Below are 25454 nucleotides of genomic sequence, written 5' to 3'. Positions count from 1 at the left end.
TTACGCCAACATTCTGGTCAAAATTTGGTCTCTTTACATCTATGTATAGGGATGTTCGTCTTTCCCAGCAATAACTAACCCTTGTTAATCTAGCATTCGGCCTCCTGGAACCATGTGTTGCCATAAATGTGTGAGGAGTGTTTTCTGGCCATTAATTTAGTGTGATAGAATGCCAGAACAAGTGGAGCTGTAATCACCGAAAATAGTTAACATTTCAATGGACATTCAGGTACCACAATATGGTTCTAATTACAATTACACATGTACTGATACTTTTGTATATTTAGTAAAAAGGGTCCGCTTGTATGATTTCGTGTTGTTTTGTATACTGTATTTAGTAAGCTACAGCAAATCTAGTAGGTGATGTGCAGTGACCAGGGGGAGGAGGAAGGAAAGGATGGAGGGAGGAGATACAGTGGCGAGTATAGGAGGAGGAGGAGGGAAACCACCCAGTCTATCACGTTTGTCAGCGTCTTCTTCAGCGGTCTCCACGTAACAAGCGGCGACCTCGTCTTCCCCATCTGAAACTGGTTGTTTTGGTTGTGTCCACCACATGATGTGTACTCCATGCTGTATCTCGCAGGTGAGCAGTATTCTGTGTTGTATATTGTCGTTTTTTGTTGCGTGTGTGTTTAAAAATAAAGCACTCCTCTGGCCAGAGCGTCGCTTTCAGCTTTCCGCCTGATGTTCACATATTCATCCACAGCGGCTTTGCTTTTTTTCAAATGGTCAAAATTGTCACTTACCATTATTATTGAACATCATGAAAGCACTTAATTTCCATCACGCTGCCATTGTTGAGAGGCTTTGTTATCACTGTGGAAGACAAAGCAAGTGAGCTAACAATGTCTTGCTAGCATGTAAGGCTATTAATAACATGTCGTCACACGACGTATTGACAGATGTTTGACAATAACAATTGATGTTAGCTATAAAGTCCATTTGGTGTGGTTCGCATTCCCTCTATTACAAAGGCTCAAGTTAAACTTTTCCAGTTGCTTTTTTGTGCCGTCTGTCATGACAGCATATGAGCTAACTCCAGTTTCCAGTCTGTAATTTCTGTAACAGACTTGTGTAAACATGGTGGACGTATCACGTGGTAGTTTTTGTATTGTTTCAATCCATTTTAAGTAGTGTTTATTATAGTATGGGTGGAATTATTTTTAATGTTAAAAATATGTAGTCATATTTTGTTCTCAGCTTTCACACATGATGATGTGGTGCGCCAACATTATTCTTCCTTTTTCTTCTTGTGTATTTACTAGGGCTGCATAGTGAAGAGGTTATTACATCAGCCTCTCTGTCTGGAGATTAGGTGTTCGTTGGCATCCTCCCACATTCCATAAACATTAATGTCAGGCTAATTGGAGACTCAAAATTGTACCCCTAGATCTTTACATCTAGTGTAGGAATTCTCAACTGGTGGGTCGCGACCGAGGTATTTATGGACATGTTCTGCATTATCCATACCATACCATACCTTTAAACTCTTCCCTTTTCCCCGGGAAACTCCTGTATTTTGGTCTTCTTTCCTGGCACCCTCTTGTTTTACTAGTTTCTCATATTTTTCCCATATTTTAATTTTCATTAAAATAAGTCTCTCCAGTACTACTGGAGCAGCACAGCTTACGGAATTTCCTTTATTTTCCCTAATTTTCTGGAAAATGGCCCATATTTTGAAATGCAAATGTTAACAGGTATTGCATTACGTTTTTTTACACTTCGGGTTGTCGAATTTTCTGTAACGGTGGTATTACAGTACATTATTACAGGAGGAAAAGCTCCAATCACAGAAGTGATCCAAAAACAAACATCATAAAGCATACTAAAACATCATTAAAGCAATTTTTTGCTTTGTTGTAGCAATGTCCATTTCATCACATTCTCTGTTCTGGACTGCCATGTCATTTGTCCTGGGTGTCAGAGCCCCACTTTTCATTTGCTCAGTGATATTTTCTTTTTCTGCTTCGCTCTTCTTCAAGAGTGGCGCAAGGCAGCATTATCACCTAGTAGTACTTTTATATCATCCTTTAGTACCTTGATATCATTGCTTAGTGCACTATTCTCCTCCGTGGGGTTTTTAACCACCTTAAGAGCAGCACACGAGGCAGTATTATCATCTTGGAGTACTTTGATAGCATGTTGTAGCACACAATGCTGTATTTTCTTCCTTAAGGTAACTGAACTAATATCAACTAAGAACTGATATCGTTTTGCTTTTTGTTTGGCATTGTTGCTAGGCAACCAATTTGAACAGCAGTTAGTCGGTTAGATTGGCTTGCTAGCAGCTGTCAACGCTTGTAACTCCCTTTTTATTTTTCAAAATCTGTACCTCTCGCCTGTCAATCTGCAATCTGTTCATGAAGAGTAGTCAGGAAAGTAACAAAATAGTTCAAAACCCTAGTTTCGACAGCACACCTCTTGTCATGTACAAGAGGCTTCTCATCAAATACTGAAATGAGTTTGTGGAACTGTACGTAATGATAGACATGAGTGTTTTTTTCCCCCACAAGGCTGAGCAACATTTTCCCCATCTAAAGTTGTTTCAGACTACAGGGTCACTGCTGAGTTGATCTGCTGAGGAATTTAATTACCCTAGCACATCTCTCATCAAAGGGTAAGCGCTCTCCTGTTTCCTGTTTGCCTTGGTGTCAGATATGTGCAAAACTGAAAGGATTAAGAGAAGAGAGGTGAGGGAGCAAACGGTAAGATCAATTATTTGTAACTGTCTTGATGGTTCATTACACACTTGTGTGTAATTAAATTTTCTTAGTCTGAATATGTGTGCGCCTCAGATGTTTACCGGAGCCCCAATTTTGTGTGTGTGTGTGTGTGTGTGTGTGTGTGTGTGTGTGGTCTGTTCATTTCCTCTTTGGCACAGACACGGAAATTACGAAGTGGTGGGCACTATTTGGTTTTGGATGTGGAGAAAAGAGTGGTCATGGTGTGGGAGCAAGATGCTCATAACTTCTCAGTGGGATGGGAGATGTACGCCATGTTGCAGTGAGGCGGGGAGTAGGCTTTTAGCCCAATGTTGAGTTTTGTCCAAAGGGTTGTGAGCATTGGCTGTGAGTGTGTGACTGGACTGAAACCATGTGGAAGCATGTAAGCTGCACAGCTATTCACAAGAGTCTCTGGCACAATCTATGAGTTAGCAGAATATAAAAGGATGCTCTTATATTGGACTCTTATATTGACTATGCATTATTTACAACAGAGCTTAAACCCTGGATTCAGCAGGTTGACTAGCACAAAAAATATTCTGTAATACACAAGTTGCAGCCTCAGAAACAACATTTGAGGATATTTTGCTTTGTTTTATTGATTATATTGCTGGCAAGTGAAAGCACAGCTGCTGTAGTACCGTGAGTGTGACAGGTGATCCACAAAGCCTGTCTTGATGCTCTGTAAAAATCACTTACCTCGTAAAATTATCAACTCAAGTTAACAGTTGCACTATAAACCCCTCATTCGTTGATGGTGACCATACGAGTCGAGTAGAGAAGGAGAATTGAGGGTTATTTCATGCGCCAGCTTTCAGAAAAACATAAGTGACAATGTTGGCATGATGGCAATTTTCTGAACTGAAGCTTCACAGATGTTAATGACTTACTGATCTGACACAAGAGCAATTTAAAAGTGAAAGTCAGACTGCAGTTGGGGTCCTGGAGCTCATAATGTTGAACATACAGTATATGTATTTAAAAAAATGCAATACACATTACTGTAAAGCTCCATTTCTACGAATGTTTTCATTTTTGATTCAGCCAGATTGAAAGAATCAACTTATGTGCTTTGCGTACACTGACTTTTTGTCTCGTTTTTTTGCAATACGCATCCTAAAAGAAGGACCAGCCTTAACAAGAGGTGTTAAGAAAACTTGCTAAGTACAAGAAGAATATACACTGGAAATTAAATAAAGTTATACAAACTCATACACTCAAATCAAGATGTCAGCCTGGTTACTGGACAATAATTGTGTGGAGGCATTTGATCTGTCACAGCAGTTCAAGAGTTGCCAGCTGGAGATTTGACTGTCCAGCCCGTCCTCAGCTGCCAGGAGCTAGCCACTAAGACGGGGGTGTCCAAAGTCTGGCCAGGGGGCTATTTTCAGGCCGCCGGTGGGTGTAGTCTAAAAATAAAATTAAATATGGCCTGCATCCGAACATCATAAAGGAAAATTTGGGCCACACTGATAAAGGTTGCGATAAAACCTCATGTCAAGAGAAAAAGTTGATATGTTAAATCTTAGCAGATATTTTGATCAAAACTAGATTGGTTTTAGCATGTTTAGTCAACAAAATGTGAAGAATATAACAGTTGCCCTCGCATCCTTTACTTTTTCTACATGTGTCCCTCAGTGGAAGAACTTTTAGACACCCCTTCATTTTCCGATGGAAAGGCCACTGATTTCCGTAAAAAACATGTGATCGGCATTTGCATCTTTGTTTACATGCTTTGCCTAGCTGTCAACGGCCGCAGATACTGTAACTAGCTAGCCAGCTAGATTCATCCGCCTAGCTTCTTCTCTTCGAACTCTGTGACTTTACCAGTGACATTTTGATTTTAAAACAAACAAGCAATATTGTTAGTTTGCAGCTTGTTTTTGTCTCAAGGGGAAGTGGATATTACGTCCATTGGGTATGTACTTTTTCAAGTGTCTATTGCTGTCATTATACCAATTATGCCTTGTCCTCCAATCACAATTTCTGTGTTGTTGTTTAATGAATGTTACCTATTTGCCAATTGAAAAATGTCGGTGTCGGCCGATCTCGCTCATGGATGATCGAAATCGGCAGCATAAAACACTGATGGGAGCATCCCAGTAATAATCATTGATAATCCATCATAATAGTTCGCCATATTGATATTTTATCACACTCCTATTGAACACTATGTTAAGCTGAGAATGATAAAAAATGCCACACTCCCTTTACAGTCAAAAGTTTAGTGATAGCAACAACTTGACTCTGGAACCGGTTATCTTGAACAGACTCTTCTACTTTTAAGGTCTCACTGTATTGTGTTTCATTTCGGTCCTCCTTTGTGAAAGAACCTCCGCTGTGTTTTCCACCTTTCATCTGAACTTTACTTGCAGCTATGGGCTGTATTTGCCAAGTGAGAAGCAAAGACTTGGTGTATACAGAAAACAGGGCAGTGATACATTTTTGCTGTGTGTACACAGCTGCCTAGCTATAGAGACAATAGTGGAGCAGTCAGTCTCAGTGTAAGGCAACCCCGGGGTAGCTCTCACTGTGGGAGAGGTCCTGACATGAATCTTATTGTCTTTGAGGTCGTTCCTTACTCTTACGTCCCTGCAAACATTTTCCCTACACTGGGCCTGTGTAATGTGATACAGCAGGGTGTCTCGTTTCGTCTGAACTGTTGCTATCTGTCGACCATAGTCAGCACTATTCCGCCATATATGGTTAAAGGTCTAAAAGCAGCTTCCCTACGTTTCAATGCAACCTTTTAATAAATAATGTATGAAAGGAGAGAGAGTGCATTGGCTATTTAAAATGCATGAATTAGATGAAGGCGTAAAAAAATACATTGTTTGCTGTACTCTTTCTTCTTTGAGTATAAGCAGCACATGGTAGTGCATTTGCCTCCTCTCTTTTGTTTCTCCATGCGGTGGACAGCGACCTATTTTTGAGAAAGACCAGATTGCCTTGCACAAGTAGTTGTCTGCTTAGCTTTGTGTTTTTCTGTTTCCTTTTTAAGTGTTTGATTTAGGGGACGCTTCCTGTAATTGTGACCAACTGATATTTTCCATTCATGCTGACTTGCAGATAGGAAGATAGTTGGAAATAAAGGGGGATGGTTATTATTGGCAATTATCCTAAATGCTCAGCAGGACAGCAGTACAGACATACTACAGTATAGATGTGGGCTTGACTTGGGATTTGTCTACATTTTAAGCCTTGATTGCATGGGTTGTTCAAAGAGCCAGATGTAGAAAGAAGAACAGTTAGGCACCAAAAACTATGTATTTGATCTTCTCAAATTTTTGGCGCTTAACTGTTTCCCAAGTATATTAGTGCCTGTGTGAATGGATAAACGAGTCATTCACTTAAATTTCTTTGTAGAAAGGCAATTTATGAAAGTAAGTACATTTACTTGTATTAAATTACAGCGCAGCCTTGGCACATCCAACATTGTGGCGACATTGACATATTGCCGCAGTGGACAAACACACTCGATGCAGCGTCTATCTACGTCTGTGTTGGAGACCCCTGTGATAGCATCACAGTGTCTAAAGCTGGACACACTACGTGTTTGTTGAACAACTCATAGACACACGTGTAGTGTTTTGAAGACCAGCCATAAGTATTAAAGTGATAACAAAAGAGCAAGATTGTTACGTGACACTTTTAAAGTACGTTAACATGAATGTGATAGCCACTTCTAGCTGGCTCGTGATCTAGCTAGCTACTGCCAGAGAGGCAGTGCAAATGGGTAAAAGACGCCCGAAAGTCGAATGAGATTGAAATGTGAGCGATCTCACACACTGGCATGCAAAGGCTTTGCATGTGACAAGCTGTTGTCAATTGACTACACATATTACAAACTATTTTTTATTCGCACTATAATAAGGAAGGAACACACGCAACGTCAACACAAGACGCGAGTGTCGCGAGCCCGCAACATGAGCAAGTACGATTCCGATTTCTGGTGAATGTTTATCAAAATAAAGTACAGTGAAACATTTTTAGGATATTTTAAATTGTTTTCAAACTAATTGTGCTCAATATGTGCATAAATAATATATATGCTATATATATGTATCTATATAGAATATTTAGTTTATACATTCATACAAGATATTACTTACATTACTTATATTACTTACTACATTGTTTTCAAGTTAATTTTGAAGGTGTGGCGGCTTTTATTTTGTAGTGGCGCGCCACTGGACATAATAGAATCACAAGTATTGGAATTCCCGGCTAAATGTCTCTTCTAATTTCCTCCTGCGGTAGAAGAGTAGAAGAGAGTCAGCCCCCAGCGATTGATTTTTCCACCTTTTGTAGCGGTACTCTCAGACTTCTGACGTGTGACCTGGCTCCAAGTTTATCTTATCTAGCACATTCCGTGTGTGTGTGTGTGTGTGTGTGTGTGTGTGTGTGTGTGTGACAGCAACAGCTGAGAGCCGCGTCTCTTGCTGACGTTGCAGTCTTCCGTCAGCAACTATAGCACATCCTAATTTTTGCCTACTTACTACTATTACCTTTCTATATGCAATTGTATTTAATTGTATGGGTTAATGTTTGTAGCTTTTTATACAAGACTCTGCTAAATGTTATTATATCTTCATATCATGATACATCCCAGAAATATCATGATACATGCTGAGGTCCATATCACCCAACACTAGAGAGTACAGGTACATTGGTGGAGCTCTAGCAGGACTTCCAGGGACATATGTTAGACAGGCTGACCACCTGTCGAATGTTAGCAGGGCAGGCAGTTGAAGAGGGGCCGTGAAGTGGGTAGGGACAGGGTTGGTTACCATAGATACTCCTTTTTGTGTTAGCATCTATGGGAATTTCTTTAGACACCCTCTCTTGGCTTCCCCTTTCTGTGCAGTTTGCCATTGGCCCCCCTGGTTGTGTGAAACACCCCCTAGACTAATGAAATCCAAACAGCCTCTCTGTTGAAATGGCCCTGTTTTTTTCCTGGTTAATTTCATTCTGTAATGGTTAATTAAGGACGTGGGTGCAAAGCTACTTATCCTGTTAAGCAATGTGTAGAAAAATGGAGGCCACAAGAGCTCCAATAGATGTTGACACAAACTCGGGAGGAGCCTGAGATGGAGCCAGGAACTTTAACAGGACTAGCTAACCTTGTGGCTCGAGCCACACCTGCTAGAGGTGTTATTACAATGGCCACAAGACAACAAAATGACCATGTTTAAGATGTAGGTCATAATCATTGTGCTTGCTGAGACAAAAAAAATACCAGCTGGAGTTGATCATGGACACTTTTAGAAAATATAATTATACCTTCTCTTTCTCCTCCTCATCTCAAGAGAAAACTGTTGTAAATACATTGGCCTTCATAAAACGAGACATCACACACAAATATCACACGTTGCACCCAGGCTTATACACAAGCCATAGTAGACACCGACTTACTGCACATACATTTTTACAAATGCCCAAGATTACTGCCGTTATGGGAAATTTCTTCCAGCATTGATGGAAAAACAAAATTAAATTGTTTATCAACATATCTGCATTTTTTCACATTTATTCCACAGAAGTAGACAGTTGATTCACATCTCGTAGCAGGCTCATGTCCTGCTGGAGAGTGAAACGGATACATCGTCGGGCAAATCTCATATCCCAATATTTTATTGATTTAGGTTGAATATAGATATGTGATATATATCACAATATTTTTAAGCAAAGTAAGTTTGGACCAAATCAAAGCCAAATATGCATGTCAAGTTGATCAAATGAATACTTAACATGAGGATGTGTTTTTAAAAATTTTAAAGCTATATGCACAGAAAAAAAATCTTAAAATAGCCTGTAAAATAAAGTAGGCCATTCTCTTTTTGAAATATAGAAAAAGTTAAATATAATATTTCATAAAAAAAAAAGAACAAAATATGAAGGAGTGCCTGATTTAAAAGGACATTTTAAAATGTCAGCAACTCAGTATTATTTTTTTAGGTAAACATTTTTAGAAGACACAAGCATGTCCTTATTTTGTGCCAGCAGCACCAACCAGCAGCACTGCATCTGGTTTTTCAAGCCGTTTTTTTCACTATTGCAACAGGGACCATATCTTAGCAATGTGATAGGACAACTCTTTATAATAGCACACCACTTTGCTTTTCCTTTGATGAGGAACGCAGCAGCAGTGCAGCAGACAGCGTGCAGCTCCACATATTCCTCGTATTGTGAGTTTTATGGTGATGAAAAATATTTTTTTATGCTCTGAATTCCAAGTACCTCCACATTACTGAGCTACCGCTTATTCCTTGCTGACTAATTCTTCCACCTCAGACGCTGTCGCTTCAACTGGTGCCGCCGGGCTTATGCTACGCCCCTCCTCCCTCCTCCTGCATGCAGGGATGAGGGAGATACCGCGCAAATCCAGTCTATATTGATGTCAACGTTATGGTTGTTTTTTATATTGTGTTTAAAGTAAATATCGATATTTTTAAAATATCAATATATAGTCCAGCCCTAATACATTGTTATACACACTTTATCAGGACAAAAAAAACAGGTGCAGGGACATGTGTGAATTTTCTCAGTTCATAGACATGGGAATGCCATTGAAGAGATTTGTTTTAGAGAAGAAAGGCCCCTAGCCTTGAACAGTTAATATAGAGCATAATAGAGCAGTTACTTGCTCTTCTAACAAGCTAGTGTAATACACTCATTGTGACACAAGTGTGTATCTTAGCGGAAGTACATATACTATACCTGCATGATTTATAATCTTGCCTGGATGAATTACAAGGTGATACAAGGCATAATGTACCATGTTGCACTTGAGGTTTGGTTCAGACAATGTATCTTTTCAACAGTGCCTGTAGCCTGCTCAGTACAAGGTAAAGCTTCTGAATTAATTTTCACTATTTCCTGTTAAGCATAGGGACAGTAACCTTACCAGTTTTAGCAGATGGAGCTGTGGTGGAAAAATGAACGAGTGTTACCAATTAAGTAGTGATTTTTCCTTACGGACTGAGAGGTTTTGCAGGTACACAAATGAATTAAAGTTAGGCACCTGCTATGTTGACATAGTTAGCGTTTAGGTTTTAATGGTACAGTGGCATGCATAGGTTTATTTACCATGTAATGTATTAAGTAGGTTTGAGGTTGACACTTGTGTATAATGCATTCCATAAGATGTTTCAGACCATGTACGCTAATGGCTGCAAAGTCTGTGAAGTAAGTGTAATGGAAAAAAGTGTGTGAAAGCCCTCAGGCAACCGAAAACCCACACGGCCTCCAGTTTGAACCACACCTTAATAAGAGTTGATCCCAGCACCTCTCGCTTAGGCCGTGTGTGTTCTACATGCTGAGGGAGAACTTGCAGGGTGGGGTGACTCTAGTAAATACAATTATAGAACATTCTCTTTTCCAAATCGAACATCAGGCACACACACACTAGCACAAAGCCTACTTAAGCCTACTACGTTCGATTTGGGGAAAGAGGAAGTTCTGTAATTGTAGTTACTGGAGCCACCACACCCTGTCTCGAGACTTCTACAGTAGATGTTTGCAGCATAGAGACCCAACAAATGTCCAAAAAGTTGTCTGGTAGTGATAGTGAAAGCAGAAAAAGAGGAAGGCCTTTGGACTTGAAGGCCTATACTTCTTTGAAATGTGTCACCTCCTTATTCTGTTCCCCCAAATGTGACCCTTTTCTGGCTCTCTGCAGTTATTGCAGCAGGTTGCATTATTTCAAGGTAGCATAATATCAGATTACAGAACAAGCACGTCATCCTGGTTGCCCAACTCCCTTTTTACATAAATCATGTTTTTATAGATGACTTAAAAGAGTGTGCTAACTTCTGAAGCTGTCATGGTCTTAATGCTTTTCCCATCTTCTCTTCTTTCTTCCATATTATAGATGGCCTGCTGCTGTGGCTCAGCGGCGTGCTCATGCTGCTGTAACTGCTGCCCAAAAATCAAACAGTCCACGGGGACCCGAATCATGTACACCGTCTATTTCCTGTTGGTTACCATTGTCTGTGTCATCATGATGTCCCCCACAGTAGAGGAGGAAATGAAACAGAATGTAAGTAACACACAGAAATATGGGGAAAATGCAAAGAATGTAGTCAAGAACGCCATGAAAGCCACTACCTGAAAGAACACCATCTATCCATCCATTTTCTGTACCGCTTGTCCTCACCAGGGTCTCGTTTGAAAGAACACACTTTGTTGTATACAGTCTTTACATGTACAGTATAATGTGAAGTGCAGTCAAGGGTTGTGCCCTACAGATTGCATTTACGCTCTGAACCCTGCAGCTTAACAGTGATGCAGCTAATTTGTGGTCGCGTTCTGGTCTTGTGACATCTCGTGTGTTTCGGAGCAATGATTTTGTGCTTTGTGTGCGTGCCCTCTTCATTAGTGATGTGCAGTATCACTGCTTTCGTTTCCGATTTGATACTGAGTAAAATTCAGGCTGGTATCAGCAATACCAATCCGATACTTGTGCAAATACACCTAACGTGCAGGGTAAATTTTAAAAAGTAGTGTATTTCAAAACATAGCATAGCTCGTAAAATAAAGAATATAAGACAGAGTAATTTCTTCATTTATTTTAAACAACTGCATTTCATTTTGACATGGTCTCAATAATTTCGTAAATTCCCTAGGTGTTCCTGTTAATGATAAACATTACCTCAAATGACTGAAGTATCAAAGTATGGATATTTTGATTTGAGAATCGATTTTAGAGCCTAAAGAGCCTGGCGGTATCGATATGTCAGTATCAATCCGCGCATCACTACTTAGGTGCAGGTGGTGCATGGCTTTCAGGTTGAAGGCGATCGATTTAGGGACGTTTGCTCGGGTCTGTCGGTGGATCTTGGCAGCGTGCAGCGATGTTGGGAGGTCCACTGTCGCTAGGGAGGACAGCACGGGCTTGGGGGCTGATTTGCCTGGGGTGACACTGCTAGTGACAACAAAAGTAGGATAGAGACCGGCAGGATGTGTGGTGAGGGAATTGTGTGGCTTTTTGGGTCCAACACATGAAGACGACAAATTTACTGGTTTTAATTCCCAAGAAGAAGAGGACAGCGATGAAGGACTTTTCTGGGAGGCTACTGTTTAACTAACGTGTTACACGCACTGTTTGAGGGGAAAAAGCATTTATTTAATTAAAAGTTTCTTTGGACTAAATATCCCATGTTACGACGTGGACACCTGCGGCTTATAGATTGGAGCAGCCCCTATATACCAATTTTTTTTCTCTTTAAATTTTGTGGGTGCGGCTTGAATACCAGTGCTCTCTATAGACTGGAAATCACAGTACATTATATGGACACAAGTCTTAGGACATGAATTATTATTATTAATTTTACCAAGACCTTTTGGGCAATTGCGTACTTGTAACTTTGTAGAAGGAGTTTTGGGATGACCCTTTTCTGTTCCATCATGACTGTGGCTCTGACTTCACGAATGTTGTTCAGGATGAATGGACAAAAAATCCACTTGTAGAAAGTCTTTCCAGAAGACTGGGAGCTATTGTGACAAGAAAAGGCGGATTAACTCCATATGGTCCCTTTCTATACGGCATAAACTCCACATATTTTCGAATAGTTCCGACTACATACTCTGAAATCCAAAAGAGGAAGTACAGATGCGTTACTTTTGTACCAACTCGAAGAATATGTACGGCTGTGGCAAGAAGTGAAAGCTTTTGTCATTTTTACACCACACTTTTTGAGGCTTGTTTTTTTGTCACCTTCTCATCTGCCAGTGTCTGCAGTTAGCCGTATTTAAAAAAAATAACTCTGCACTGTGTGTGTCCTTGTTGTAGTAGTATCCTGTAAAAAGCCCATCCAGACAAAACATGCTTTATGTTATCTCCATGCAGTGCTTGCTGACTGAGTCGTCCCCCCCCCCCCCCCAAAACACACACACACACACACACACACCCACATACTGTTGCTGTGTCACTCAGCGGGAAGTTCCCTGCAAAGAGAGCAACCATTGTACGAATGAGGGCTCTGAGATTTACAGCAGTTGAAACAGACAGCCCCTTCTCTTTTTAATGGACATGCTAATGCCCTCCTCAACATGAGACAAAGGCTTTTACCCTATGCGCTGATCTGACACTGCTACTACACACTGAGGTGATAACTCAATCAGCATGTGCATGCTTCTATGACACGGACAAACATTTGTCATTCTCCTGGCTATCAAATTTGAAAGGCATCTTGTCTGTTGACATTGAGCAGTTGGAGGCCGCAGCAAACTTGTTATCTACCCCACATCTAAGGCCTATTTTAGGTCAGAATGTATTCTTTTTTGTATTTCAAGGATGTTGTACTAAAATATCCTGTGGGGTCCTGTCCCCTTAACTTTGCAGATAAGACTGTTACTGTTACATTCATCTGTGTCTCTTGCATGTGGTTCTAATGCCCCCCTAAAAGGCTTTCTTTGGCCAGCATGCCGTCAAAGAAGGCTTCTAGGAAAAAAATCAGGGTTGTTGTTCCCGCTTGTTCACTCTTTTTGCCCCTTTAGAGGCGTGACGCTCAGAGTAGACACTATTGGATCTTTTCACACAGGCCTGGGCAAACATGAGTGGTGGGTGGCTGGGGTTTTCAATCTGGTTCAGTACAGCACTGAGCTAATCCATTTTGGCTTTGTATTCATGTTGTCACTTAGATCCCCTTCTACAGTGAGTTGTGTGAGAAGATGAATGCAGGGAAGAACTGCAAGACCCTGGTTGGGTACTCTGCTGTCTACAAGGTGTGCTTCGGCATGGCCTGTTTCTTCTTCATCTTCTCTATCTTCACCATAGGCGTGAACAACAGCACTGGTTGGAGGGCAGCCATACATAATGGGTGAGAAGACGGTCCAAGTTGACATTTACAAAGATATATTTTTGCAGTTGATGTACTACACTGCTGATGGAGATGTCATACATCTTAATGTCCAAAAATCCAAACTATCCCATTAAGGTAAAAAAAAATTCATGTGAGGTGTGCACCTTATTTTGTGAGATACTGTAGATAAGCAGGAAAAAGGCAAACTGCTGTCATGCAAAATGTTTTACAGTCAACATGCAAATCATACAGTTTCATAGTAATAGGAATATTCCAATACATACATATGAAGTTGCATTTATTTTCTGACATGATTTTTTTGAACTTTTGTTTTATTGATTGGTGTGACAATATTTTTATGTGTTGTCATTATTGCTTTACATCACAGGTTCTGGTTGCCAAAATTCATTGTGCTGGGGGCCTGCTGTGCTGCAGGCTTCTTCATCCCACAAGAGGCAACTTTTCTTGAAGGTAAAGATGACTGGATAGTCATTTTGACAATGGCCACCTTAAAAAAACGATACTATAGGTCTGGTAGTCATCAATAAATATTCCTATTACAGTATTATTCACTCACTCACTCACTCACACACACTCCTAATAAAGATTTTTTTAAGGCCTACTGAAAAATTGTTAGAATTTAGATTTTGCACTGTTGGATGTAAAGGCCCGGTCACACCTCCCGAACCTTGCTGTAGCGTTCCTGGAGCGGTGAAAAAAATTAATCACCGCTCGTAACCGTTCACCACCGTTTAACAGAAGTTGGCCCCCGTTAAGGCAACGTCGTATAAGCTCGACCACCGCTGATGGTCCCTCCTACCGCTCCGAAAGTTTTGAGCTGCACAAAATATTGCGAGCGGTGAGCAGCGGGCAATTTTCCGCCACGGCAAAGTTCATCACCGCTCCAACAACGCCCAGTCAAAGTTTGTCACCACTAGACGAAAGTTCGTGGATGCTTGGGTCCGATAGGCCAACACAGAACGCTGAACCACTGCTGCTTTGCCAGCTTTGCCCGGGCGGTGATTAAACGTAGCACAAACTTTGGTGGAGCGGTTGTAAGCGTTTTAGGAGCGGACACGGGATTGCTGGAATGGTGTCAGGCGTTGAAGCAGCGATCCATTGCGGTGATGAACTTTGGTTTGGCGTTGGTATGGAGGTGTCGGAGGGGGACCAGAATTTGGCTATAAATACGGGGAGAAATGTACCAGGAGCCCATTTGGAATAGCCACTGAGTACAGACCTCAGTTACATCAAATTTGCTCAAAGTTACAGTAAAACTGTACTACCATGAATGCTGAGAGACTTGCTATGATTGGTGCACTAGTCCAGCAGCAGAATCAGAATCTCCTCAGATTGCAACAAGCTGTTGACAGAAGGAGAAGAGAGAGAAGACGGTGCACCGCTAGGACAACGCCCGTGTTTTTGATTTTTTTCCCCATTTTGTGCGCGGTTACGAGCGGTGATAAATTTTTTTCACCGCTCCAGGAACGCGACAGCAAAGTTCGCTAAGAGCTTCAAAATGCAAAAAGAGGAAATGGGAGTGAGACAAAGAAAATTTGAGTAAGCAGTTTATTGCAAACAAGCATTAAAGTGAGAAAAAAGCTTTTTCTCTGTGAACGCGGGATTCTTGAGTTGCATAAGCAAGGCCTCTCGCAGTGCACCATTGCAGCTGAAGTTGGATGCAGCAAGACAGTCAATTGAAACTTGAGGGCTATGGAACAAAAAGTCAAGTGGTAGACCCCAAAAAGACGTTACCAGCCCTGAGCCGGAGGATCTGATTGACTGTCAAGACACGGTATGATCCTCAGCCCAAATGAAGGTTGTTACTGGTGCCCACTGCAGTCCAGTAACTAGTCACAGTCCAGTAACGACATCTATGAGAGAAGGGTTTTGAGCTGTGGTCTTTTTGATCAGCTGATGAACAGCCTATTTCAATTTAACGGTTGTTTGCAATGAATTGCTTACTCCAAAAAAAAAAAAATGGTATCACTCCCATTTTTCATTGTAAATTCTTCTCTTTGCAATTTGGGGGGAATAATGAGGGAATATAAATTAGTAAAATAAATACAGTAATTTTTATTATTTTGTTAATATACACTACCAGTCAAAAGTTTTAGAACACTCCCAATTTCTCTGGAGGAAACACCTACATTTTTAAATGTTAAGATGGTCTGTCTCGCTTCCTTTGTTAATTCCCTTTTTTTCCTGCCATTTTTGTAGCAACAAATTACTTTCTCCAGTACAATGCTGTTCAACTGATGTTCACGAGGGTATAGTACCACAGTGTGTTCCGAACACTGTGTGCAGACAGAGGAGGTAGTAAGTACCCCATAACTTGGAAAACCTGTTGGAATTAGTTGCACCAACTGCCAAGGCTTATAAACCTCAATTTTTGCAGAACAGCTTTAAATTGTTGTTCTTGGTCCCTGAAGCAGGCCTTTTTGTATAATTCTGAAATATATATTATTTTTCAGTTTTGGGTAACCTTACCTTTTTTTTTAACCTCTGGCACTTCATTGCTTACCTTTTGTACCGTTTCAAGCTATTCATTGGACTTGAATTTCAATAAATAACTGGAAAAATTGGGGTGTTCTAAATTGTTTGATTGGTAATATATTTTAAATTTTTTGATTTACCGTAATTTTTATTTTAGCATCAGCTATCTTCAATATATTTTACATGAGACTTTTCACAACTACACATCAACATAAATGATGACTCGTAGGCAGCTACAACTGCTGCCATTATTTTAACTAATAATTTTTAGTTTTTGTTTCAATTTGTGGAAAGCAGGTAAAAAGTTTAAAACATTATGCTTAGGTCATGCATGCAAAGTTTTTTATTATATATCATTGTTCTTTTCTTATAAATAATCTTAAAATCTCATCTCGTGTCATTCTCGTAGACTCAATCCCGTCTATCGTTTCGTCTCGTGAACTGAGTGTCTCATGACACCTCTACTTAATCACCCAGTCAATTACTATGCCATCCCTCATATACCTGGATTGTATTTTATTTGTGTTTAGTAGCAGCTGTATGCAAACATAAATGGTGTCCTGAATGCCAACCATTTAAATAACCTGTGACAAACCATGGTTATTCCCATAAACAAGTAAAATAATGATTTCCTTGTCTCGCTCAGTGTGGCGCTATGTTGGAGCTGTTGGCGGCTTCATCTTCCTGCTGATCCAGCTTATGCTGCTGGTGGAGTTTGCCCACCGATGGAACACAAACTGGTGAGAGCAACAGTCAGTCTGGCTCGCCTTTTGGAGCAGACAATGTCCTGTCAACACAAATGGTGCTTGTGAGCAACCCAGAGGGTGGGACATACTCATTCTGTGGATTGATTTGTAGAAAAACGTTTGGCAAAGAGGAGTCTTCTAGTTGGCTGGAGCTTGGCAGCAGGTCGCCACTGCAGATTCAGTGAATGTGTGCACCATGCAGGAATAACTCACCAGACCTTCTCTCTGTCTTTGATTTCTTTAGGACCCAGTTGGTTTTCTCTGATTTTTTTTCACATTTCGGTTTGTTTTACCCACGTTCATGTTGATTTTATCCTCTGTTTTCTTTTCCCCCTCTCTGCATGCACTGTCATACACAGGAGCTCAGGAGTGAAGTATAATCGCATGTGGTATGCAGCGCTGGCCTTGGTCACTCTCGTGCTTTTCAGTGTTGCCGTGGGAGCTGTGGTCTTTATGGGTCTTTTCTACACCCACCGCGAGGCCTGTCTCCTCAACAAGATGTTCCTGGGCATCAACAGCAGCCTCTGCCTCATCGTCTCTCTGCTTGCCATTTCCCCCTTCATACAGAAACGTGAGGATTCTTACTCATGTGTTAATGCAAATAAAAATGTGGTCTCCTGCATTTAAAATGATGTGTAGAGAAAATCATTGCTGTTTTTAATCTCACTACCTTACCTTTATGTCCCTTTAGTCCAGCCTACATCTGGTCTGCTCCAGCCCGGGGTTATAAGTGTGTATGTCATGTACCTTACCTTCTCAGCCTTCTCCAGCAAACCAAAAGAAAGTGAGTATCAACGCATAATGTCACTGTTATTGTTGTCAGCCTGCATCAATAGAGAATAATATAAGGACATTATAGTTCCGCGGTAGTCCAAATCATTGTGGACCTAACCTGTAGCTTTCAATACAAACAGATTGGCGTCCAAAAGATAGTAAAAGTGAGGTTTCATGATTTTGCCTTTATAAACCAACACCACCACTTGAAATAGAATAATGTCCTTAATAACAGCTTGTGATTGAAGCGTATACTTCAGTTTTAATTTAGGAGATTTCATAAAAATGACATTTTACCATTTTGGAATTACAGATGTTTTATGTAGATTACCAGCATTTTCAGGCTCAATAGCATTTGCACAATTGACAAAATGATGTCCATGGGCTTAATTGATCGCTAAAGATTTTGCTTTGTAGTTATATTTACAGTCAGTCAAATGTTTGGGCAAATTTTCTCGCTTTTGACTGGTACTGTACAGTCATGAGGTGTCCTTTTTTTTTTTTTTTTTTTTTTTTTTACATTACTGCACTGTATGTATGTGTTTGTGTAAACTAACTCTTCTATTCCTGAACCACTGCACAAGGAAGGGTGAAATTTTGCCAAAGCATGCACCCCTACTGTGTTGCCTGTGCTATTATTTTTCTGCCAAATACAGCACATGCTGGTGCTATTAAACCCCCAAGTTGGACTGCATAAGTCGGATTGCCTTGAAATTTCTTATACAGGTCAAGGCACACTCAATGTCCTTCCCCTTCTGCTCAAGCTTGACTGAGTCGCCCATAAACATGACACGCACCTCGGTGTGTCATAAGCAAGTGAATATACCACAATATAGCGATGTGCATTCACGGATGTCGGGTCATTACACTATTTGTATTTTTTTATAAATTTTTTTTGCAAAGACCCCGTGACCTCCTGAAAATGGGTCACGACCCACCAGTTGAGAATTACTGATTTACAGTCATATGAAAAAATTAGGGCACTGGAAATGTGACATTTGTGTGCATATGTTGATCTGTATGCTAAAAGCCGCTGGTGCTTTTGTACTTATAGTGGTGGAGAAGGATGGCATGAACACAACTGTGTGTGTGTTTCCCTTCAACGCTGGAAAGGAAAGTGACAAGAAGATCGTCACAGCTCTTGCAGGCATTATCCTGTTCTGCTGCATCCTTTACTCCTGGTAACACACGCAGACAAACTATCGCTCTGATGATGACTATGGACCAATTTATAGTCAGCAACAGCACATGATCAGAAAAAGACTAGGAAAATAACATTGTGTTGCCTGCCCTGCCTAGCCTGACCTCCACCACCAAGCGAAGCGCTGCAGCACTCCGAGTGTGCAGGAACAGTGAGCCAGAAACTGAGGTAAACACGCAGACATTGCTCATCAGTCATTGCTCGTCAGGGTTTTGACAACATTTGTTAAGATGATCAATTGAATTAAAGAAGGGAAAAATTGAGTTTGTTTCATTGATAAAACCGAATTAAGATTTGGTCAATGTGTTTAAAGTATTTTAGTCCACATAGGTTTAAACTATTTGTTTTTAATCCACAGAGAGCCCGCTGCTGCTTCTGCTTTGGAGATGACACAGGTACAAATATCACAATTCTTTTTTTACCTTCACTCTTACATCTTTTCATTTCCCACTAGTTTGTCTCTGCAGCCTGTTGAGTGTATAAATATGTTCCCAGCAGTAGTGCGCACACAGAGCGCCTGTGCTCATTGTTATTCATCAAGCTGATGCAGGATGGGGAGAAAGTATTGGGCAGCAAACGCAGATGATGTCACTGTTACTAGGTGGTTGGCATGTCAAGGGTAGGAACGGCTGTGGGGTACTACCGCCCCCTCCCGGATATTAGAGGAAAAACAATCCGAAAATAACATGTCACTCTATAAATGAACATTTGGGCAAAGTACAACCTAAAATACTACAGCATAAACTGCAAACACGTGTTAAAAAAATGTCAACCCCATCTGACGATATTCTACAGCAGGGATCAGGGACCTTTTTGGCAAGGAGAGCCATGAAAGCCAATTTTTAAAAATATTTCTGTGAGAGCCGTATAATATCTTTTTAACACTGATTACAAATGTATGCGTGCATTTTTAGGCAAGGCCAACCATTTTAGAATGCAGTAGGTCTGCATTCTTTTTAATGTTGTTATACTGAAGCTAATTAATAAATAAAATTAGAATGAATGTTACAGTTGGTACTGCAAGGATTACATCTGTCGACTCATGGAAAGCGAGGGAGAAGTATACCGCTGCAGTTATGTACTTCACTTGTGTTTCCTCCACTTGAATTGCCATCATGATGGTATTCTTGCTAGGCATGCCTTTCATTCGTTTTGATTATCTTGTCTTTATCCGAAAACTTGTGAAAAAGTTCATTCGTCACATCAAAAGTTCATTCGTCACATCAAGTATGAATGTTTTGGCAAATTCACCATCTGTGAATGGTTTTCCGTTCCTCACTATTGCTAAAGAAGCAGCGAAGCTGGACGAAGGCCAGTCAGCTTTTCGGCTCCATGCAAGCAGTTGCTGCTGGCTAGCTTGCACGTGGGAGTAACTCTTAGCATGCCTTCTTCCGGTTTTCCCCCGCTGGATATTTACCAGTAGATGCAAGTGTCGAAGTGGCACTTTATATTTGACGGTTTCATCGATGAAATTTTGTCACTGCATACAGTATAAGACAACCCCGCTGTCTCCACAAAGGAGAATTCCTCTGTCCATTCATGCTGAAATGTACTGTACTCCTCAAATTTCTTTCTTTTCGCCGTCTTCGTCATCAGTGTTTGCGCTAGCTGCAGAATTAAGTACGTGGGAAGTTAAATTCTTCACCACTCAATGACCCGGTAGGCTACCGCATTATCCAGTTATAATACATTTTTGTTGACTGGCCCGGAAAGGACATTCAGAAGGACAGTCATTGCAGTAGAAAACGGATAGACGGATTAAAATACATTGTTTTATATTTTGAACGTTTTTTTAACACTGTGATGTCTGTAACGTTTTATTTTAAAATGTCAACAAAAACAAAAAAGAAAATAAAAAAAATTATAGTGTTAAACGTGTGAGAGAGCCAGAGGCAGACCCCAACAGAGCCATGGAGTATTTCCTCGCTACAGTTTTGATATTATTGACATACAGTAGGTACAGAGTGCCCTCGCTACATCGCGGTTCACCTTTCGTGGACTCGCTGTATCACAGATTTTTTTTTTGTGCAATCTTAGTGGGGTTTTTTTGTTTCTTTCTTTTATACAGCGTAAAACGGCAGAAGAGGAAGCCAGCCATCACATAAAAAGTCAGACTTGTGGACATGTTGAAGGAAGGCAGAAGTTACACGGCTGTAGGGCGCCATTTCGGAATTTCGTGGAGGACAACGATGAGGAGTAAAATACGACAGGAGAAATATGATTTAACGAGTATACAAAAACGCTACAGCCAAACGACACCAGGACGAAGAGGCACGGTCAGAGGAATGAAATATGCATGAATCACTTATTTTATTGCGTTCAACCTAACAGGTTGATCATTTAAAATTCAAACGAAATTTGAACTTTAATTTAAAACTTCAATGTTTAAACAAGAGAGAAATGTGAGAAAATGTTCATGTCTGTCTGAGAAAAGTCTATAAAGTGTAAGGTGTATGGTGAGGAGTTTTACAGCCTTAAAACATATATAATAATTGTAAAAAAAAATTAAGTTAGCTACTTCGTGGATTTCACTTATTGCGGACTATTTTGAGAACCTGTCCCCCGCGATAAACAAGGGAACACTGTATATGGCTCGCGAGACATAGGTTCCAGACCCCTGTTCTACAGCGATAAAATCTGAACATGGTAATAGGATTTGAAATGTTTCCAAATGCAGATTATGGTAAAACTGGTGCAAATTCAAAGTCAGCCATATACCATTAAACAGATATGTTTTTAGTTACCAACATCAAATTTAGCATTTTGTAAGTTATATGAATATTGGAAGAATACCGTGTTCCCGCGTTGATGGCGGGGGACAGGTTCCCAAAATAGCCCGCAATAAATGAAATCCGAGAAGTAGCCAACTTAATTTTTTTTACAATTATTATATATGTTTTAAGGCTGTAAAACCCCTCACCATACACTTTTTTTCATTTGAATTTTAATGATCAACCTACAGGGTTGAACTCAAGAAATGATTAAGTGACTCATGCGAATTTTATTAGTCTGACCGTGCCTCTTTGTTCTGGTGCTGTCATCCTCGATGAACCGAAGATTCATTTACAATACTCCATAATGGCACCCTACAGCCACGTAACTTCTGCCTTCCTTCAGTATGTCCGGAAGTCTGACTTTTTGTGTGATGGCTGGCTTCCTCGTCTGCCTTTTGGGTGCAACCGCAGGTGCCTTTGATGGTGCAGAACGTTTCGTCGGAAGTGCGGATGTTGTCGGGGAAAACATGCAAACATGCAGCACTTCAGAGTTACACTGTATGCAGAACACATACGCTGTAAAATAAAAAAAAATAATAATCTTGGCTATAGCATTACTTTTATGGCACACATTTGAGCTTTTGTTTACATGGAGTAAATTGAATCTGTTTTGTGTTTTTTTTTTTTGTTGTTGTTTTTTTCTGACAATGTCAATCTCACTTGCAGAAGACTATGACGAAGACAAAACCGGTGCAGGCCAGAGCGTGCTGTATGATGAGAGAGAGGCCACCAACTACAGCTACACATATTTCCACTTTGTCTTCTTCTTGGGTTCCCTTTACGTCATGATGACCATAACCAACTGGTTCCAGTGAGTCACCATGTGTACAGAATATAAAACCTATACAGTATTTTCTCTTCTGCAACTTCAGATACCTTTGGTTTACATTGCCCTCTAGTGGCTGTTAAGATTCAAGATTCAAGAGTTTTATTGTCATATGCACAGTAAAAGAGGTAGTTATACTATGTAAATAAATTCTTGTTCTGTTCATTCTCCCAAAAAGAAAAAAAACACAAGAAACTGAATAAGAACATAAGAAACATAAATACCAATAAATTAAGCAACAAGAACAGAAGAGACGTGATTACCAATGAATGAATGAATAAATGAATAGAGTTCTGAGTGTGTTGCGTGCGGCGTGTGTGAGTGCTTCGTTGAGATGCCTGATGGCCTGTGGGTAAAAGCGGTCCTGGACTTCAAACTCCTGTAGCGTCTGCCTGACGGTAGGAGTGTGAATAATGAGTGTTGTGGATGTGTGCTGTCCTTGATGAGGTTGTGTGTTCTTCGTAGGACTCTAGATTTATAAATGTCTTGCAGTGAGGGGAGGGCTGCCCCAACAATGTGCTGTGAGGTCTTGATCACCCGCTGGAGTGCCTTCCTATCACGTGTTGTACAGTTACCGTACCAAACAGTGATGGAGGCTGTAAGGACACTTTTGATAGTGCATCTATATAAGCAACTGAGGATTGTGGTGGACATGCCAAATTTCCTCAGTCTTCTCAGGAAGTACAGTCTCCTTTAGGACTTCTTGATAATTTGTTGGGTGTTGTGAGACCAGGTGAGGTCCTCGCTGATGTGTGTGCCAAGGAACTTGAAGGTTTTCACCCTCTCCACCTCACCTTAATGTGTACAGCCCAACCTTGAAGGTGGAATTTGTCTACTGTAGTGAATACTATAAATGTATTTTATTTGTTCCAGGGTCACATTGTCATCATCATAAAATCTTTAACTGTGCCGGCAAAGTTTTAAATAACATTTTAACATATTCAACTGCCATACAAGTGTAAAAAGAAGTTATCTTTTGCAATATTAGACATTCACCCTAGTAAGCATGGCGATGAACTTGCGAGTGAGCGCTTGACTTGGGTACCCAACAACTGGCAACATGGCTAATCTTCATTTCCTAATTATGAGACTGTCAAATGGAAATGTTTTGGTGTCTCAAGAGTCTGGTTACTTCAAAAATGGGTGGTTGCCTGGTTCTATGCGTGACATCTACTGTGGTTACCAGGGGCGCCGTATAATGAGTGGGAAATGTTAGAACAATTCCAAGGGCTCATGACTGACGGGACCCCAAAAAATAGAGATGTGGAGACAACAACTGCCCAGGGGGCCCAATGTGATTTTTTTATTTTTATTTTTTCAAGGTGCCAGAATTCCTGACAGCGCTGCTGGTGATTACATTTAAAAAAAACGCAAAAAAGTCAACTACATACCGAAACCGGAATGATTTGGAGTGCATTAGAAATAGTAAAGGAAAACATGGTTCTCTGCAGCAACAGAGCCAATGTTGTAATTGCGATAAGGAGTAAACTGCTCAGCCAACTTTAATACGACCGATGACTTCATTGTAAACAACAATACTATCAAGTGTAACACATATGAGTTTCAAACCTAGCACAACATTTTAAAGCGTGTACAGAGGTGTATAATGCTGACCACTTTTGATACTTTTGATATCGCAGAGACAGATGCCTTGTTTCATTCAATATTTTGTTATCGTCTTACGGCTTATTCCTGTTGTCGCTCACTCTCTGGATCCTTTTTCCAGCTATGACGACCACAGGATTGAGAAGCTCTTGGACGGGAGCTGGTCGGTTTTCTGGATCAAGATCTCCTCCTCCTGGGTGTGTCTGCTCCTCTACATGTTGACTCTCATTGCCCCCATGATCTGCCCCAAGCGCTTTGAGGCTTAGGACACCTACGTAAGTCAGGTGACTTTCAGTGGTGGGGGTGTGGCCAACAGTAGCTTTGAGGCTGAGCCAAGGGACCAGCAACTTTTTTGATTTAAAAGATTTTTTTTTTTTTTTTTACCTTGAACCACCGTCTACATCTACGCTCAGCTTTGGAAATGGAGGAACATGTGTTGCCTTTTATTACACAATTTTACACTTATATTGCGAGTATTTCCTTTGTGTTACAATAGTGATACCTTGATGGTATTTATTTTTATTTTTTTTTACAATTACTTTCTCCTGAAATGTTTGTATTCTTATCATGTGATTTGTGTTCCAATTGTGATCTGCAAGCGTCCAGACTTTACCCTTACCATTTCTTACATCTTGTAATTTTTTTTCCAGTTGGACCGTAATTGTAGCAAATCACTAGGACGTTTTCAATGTTACACCACAATCCATTTGTGAGGGACTGCGTGCAAATTGAATCACAATTTAGAAACTCATCTCTCAGGCTTACATGTGAGTATGTTTTGTTATATTGTGTGCCCCTTTTGTAGACGTTTTTTATGCAAGAAAATTAATCTCTGTTGTTGTTTTTGAAGGTTCCTCTTAGATGTTTCAGGTTTTGTCACTCAGTGCTCCCTTTGAGCAGAATCTTTTTAGGTAGAAAACATCATGTGTTTTATACAACTAGTCATAATTGTTGCGTGAGGCGGTGCTCCTTTAATCAATCTGCCTTACGTAACAGAAACAGTCATTCCCACTCTGGACAAACAGCTGTTTGCCAAAGGTAGACATTTGGAAAGCAACTAATTTATATGCTCAACTACATGGAAAAGCTTTTAAGCTGCACATGAATTTCAGTCAGCTTGTTTGTGTTGTCATAGCTCATATTTAAAAACAAGTTATTCAACACTGGATGTTGAGTTTCCTGCAATACTCACACAAACACAGTAAACACTTTCCCATGCACCACCAACATCAATTAATCGTGTTGTTTTCCTTTTGAAAACTATTTTTTGTAACTTATATTTAGGTAAAGGTAAAGGTATTGTTGCTTACATTGTTACATTTATGGAAGAAAGAAATAAAAGTGTCATTTTTCATCCTGCATCCCTGTGTGGAGTTTGCATGTTCTCCCCGTGCATGTGTGGGTTTTCTCCGTGTACTCCTATTTCCTCTCACGTTCCAAAAACATGCATGTTAGGTTCATTGGCCACTCTAAAGTGTCCATAGGTATGAATGTGAGTGTGAAT

The 25454-nt window shown here is 40.4% G+C and overlaps 1 protein-coding gene across 1 annotated transcript; it reads left to right on the top strand.

Annotated features, from left to right (window-relative positions):
• The first annotated feature begins 419 nt into the window (after nucleotides 1-419).
• On the top strand, nucleotides 420-25311 carry serinc5 (serine incorporator 5). Its single transcript, XM_054773485.1, has 12 exons — nucleotides 420-583; nucleotides 10597-10764; nucleotides 13368-13546; nucleotides 13917-13999; nucleotides 16671-16764; nucleotides 17130-17341; nucleotides 17462-17554; nucleotides 18599-18725; nucleotides 18844-18913; nucleotides 19104-19140; nucleotides 22186-22330; nucleotides 24072-25311. The coding sequence occupies exons 1-12, from the start codon at nucleotides 554-556 to the stop codon at nucleotides 24214-24216; spliced, it is 1383 nt and encodes a 460-aa protein (XP_054629460.1). The 5' UTR covers nucleotides 420-553; the 3' UTR covers nucleotides 24217-25311.
• Nucleotides 25312-25454: the final 143 nt, after the last annotated feature.

The sequence above is a fragment of the Dunckerocampus dactyliophorus genome, chromosome 4, assembly GCF_027744805.1.
Source record: "Dunckerocampus dactyliophorus isolate RoL2022-P2 chromosome 4, RoL_Ddac_1.1, whole genome shotgun sequence".
NCBI lineage: Eukaryota > Metazoa > Chordata > Actinopteri > Syngnathiformes > Syngnathidae > Dunckerocampus > Dunckerocampus dactyliophorus.
The sequence above is the reverse complement of the archived record's forward strand: the minus strand, read 5'-3'. Positions and strand labels throughout refer to the sequence as shown.

Excerpts from the sequence above, each read along its gene's own strand:
- serinc5 (XM_054773485.1), top strand. The coding sequence starts at position 554 with ATGATGTGTACTCCATGCTGTATCTCGCAG. Across the intron at positions 14,000-16,670 it reads AGAGGCAACTTTTCTTGAAG|TGTGGCGCTATGTTGGAGCT; the intron begins GTAAAGATGACT and ends TGTCTCGCTCAG. Across the intron at positions 17,555-18,598 it reads CTCCAGCAAACCAAAAGAAA|TGGTGGAGAAGGATGGCATG; the intron begins GTGAGTATCAAC and ends TTGTACTTATAG.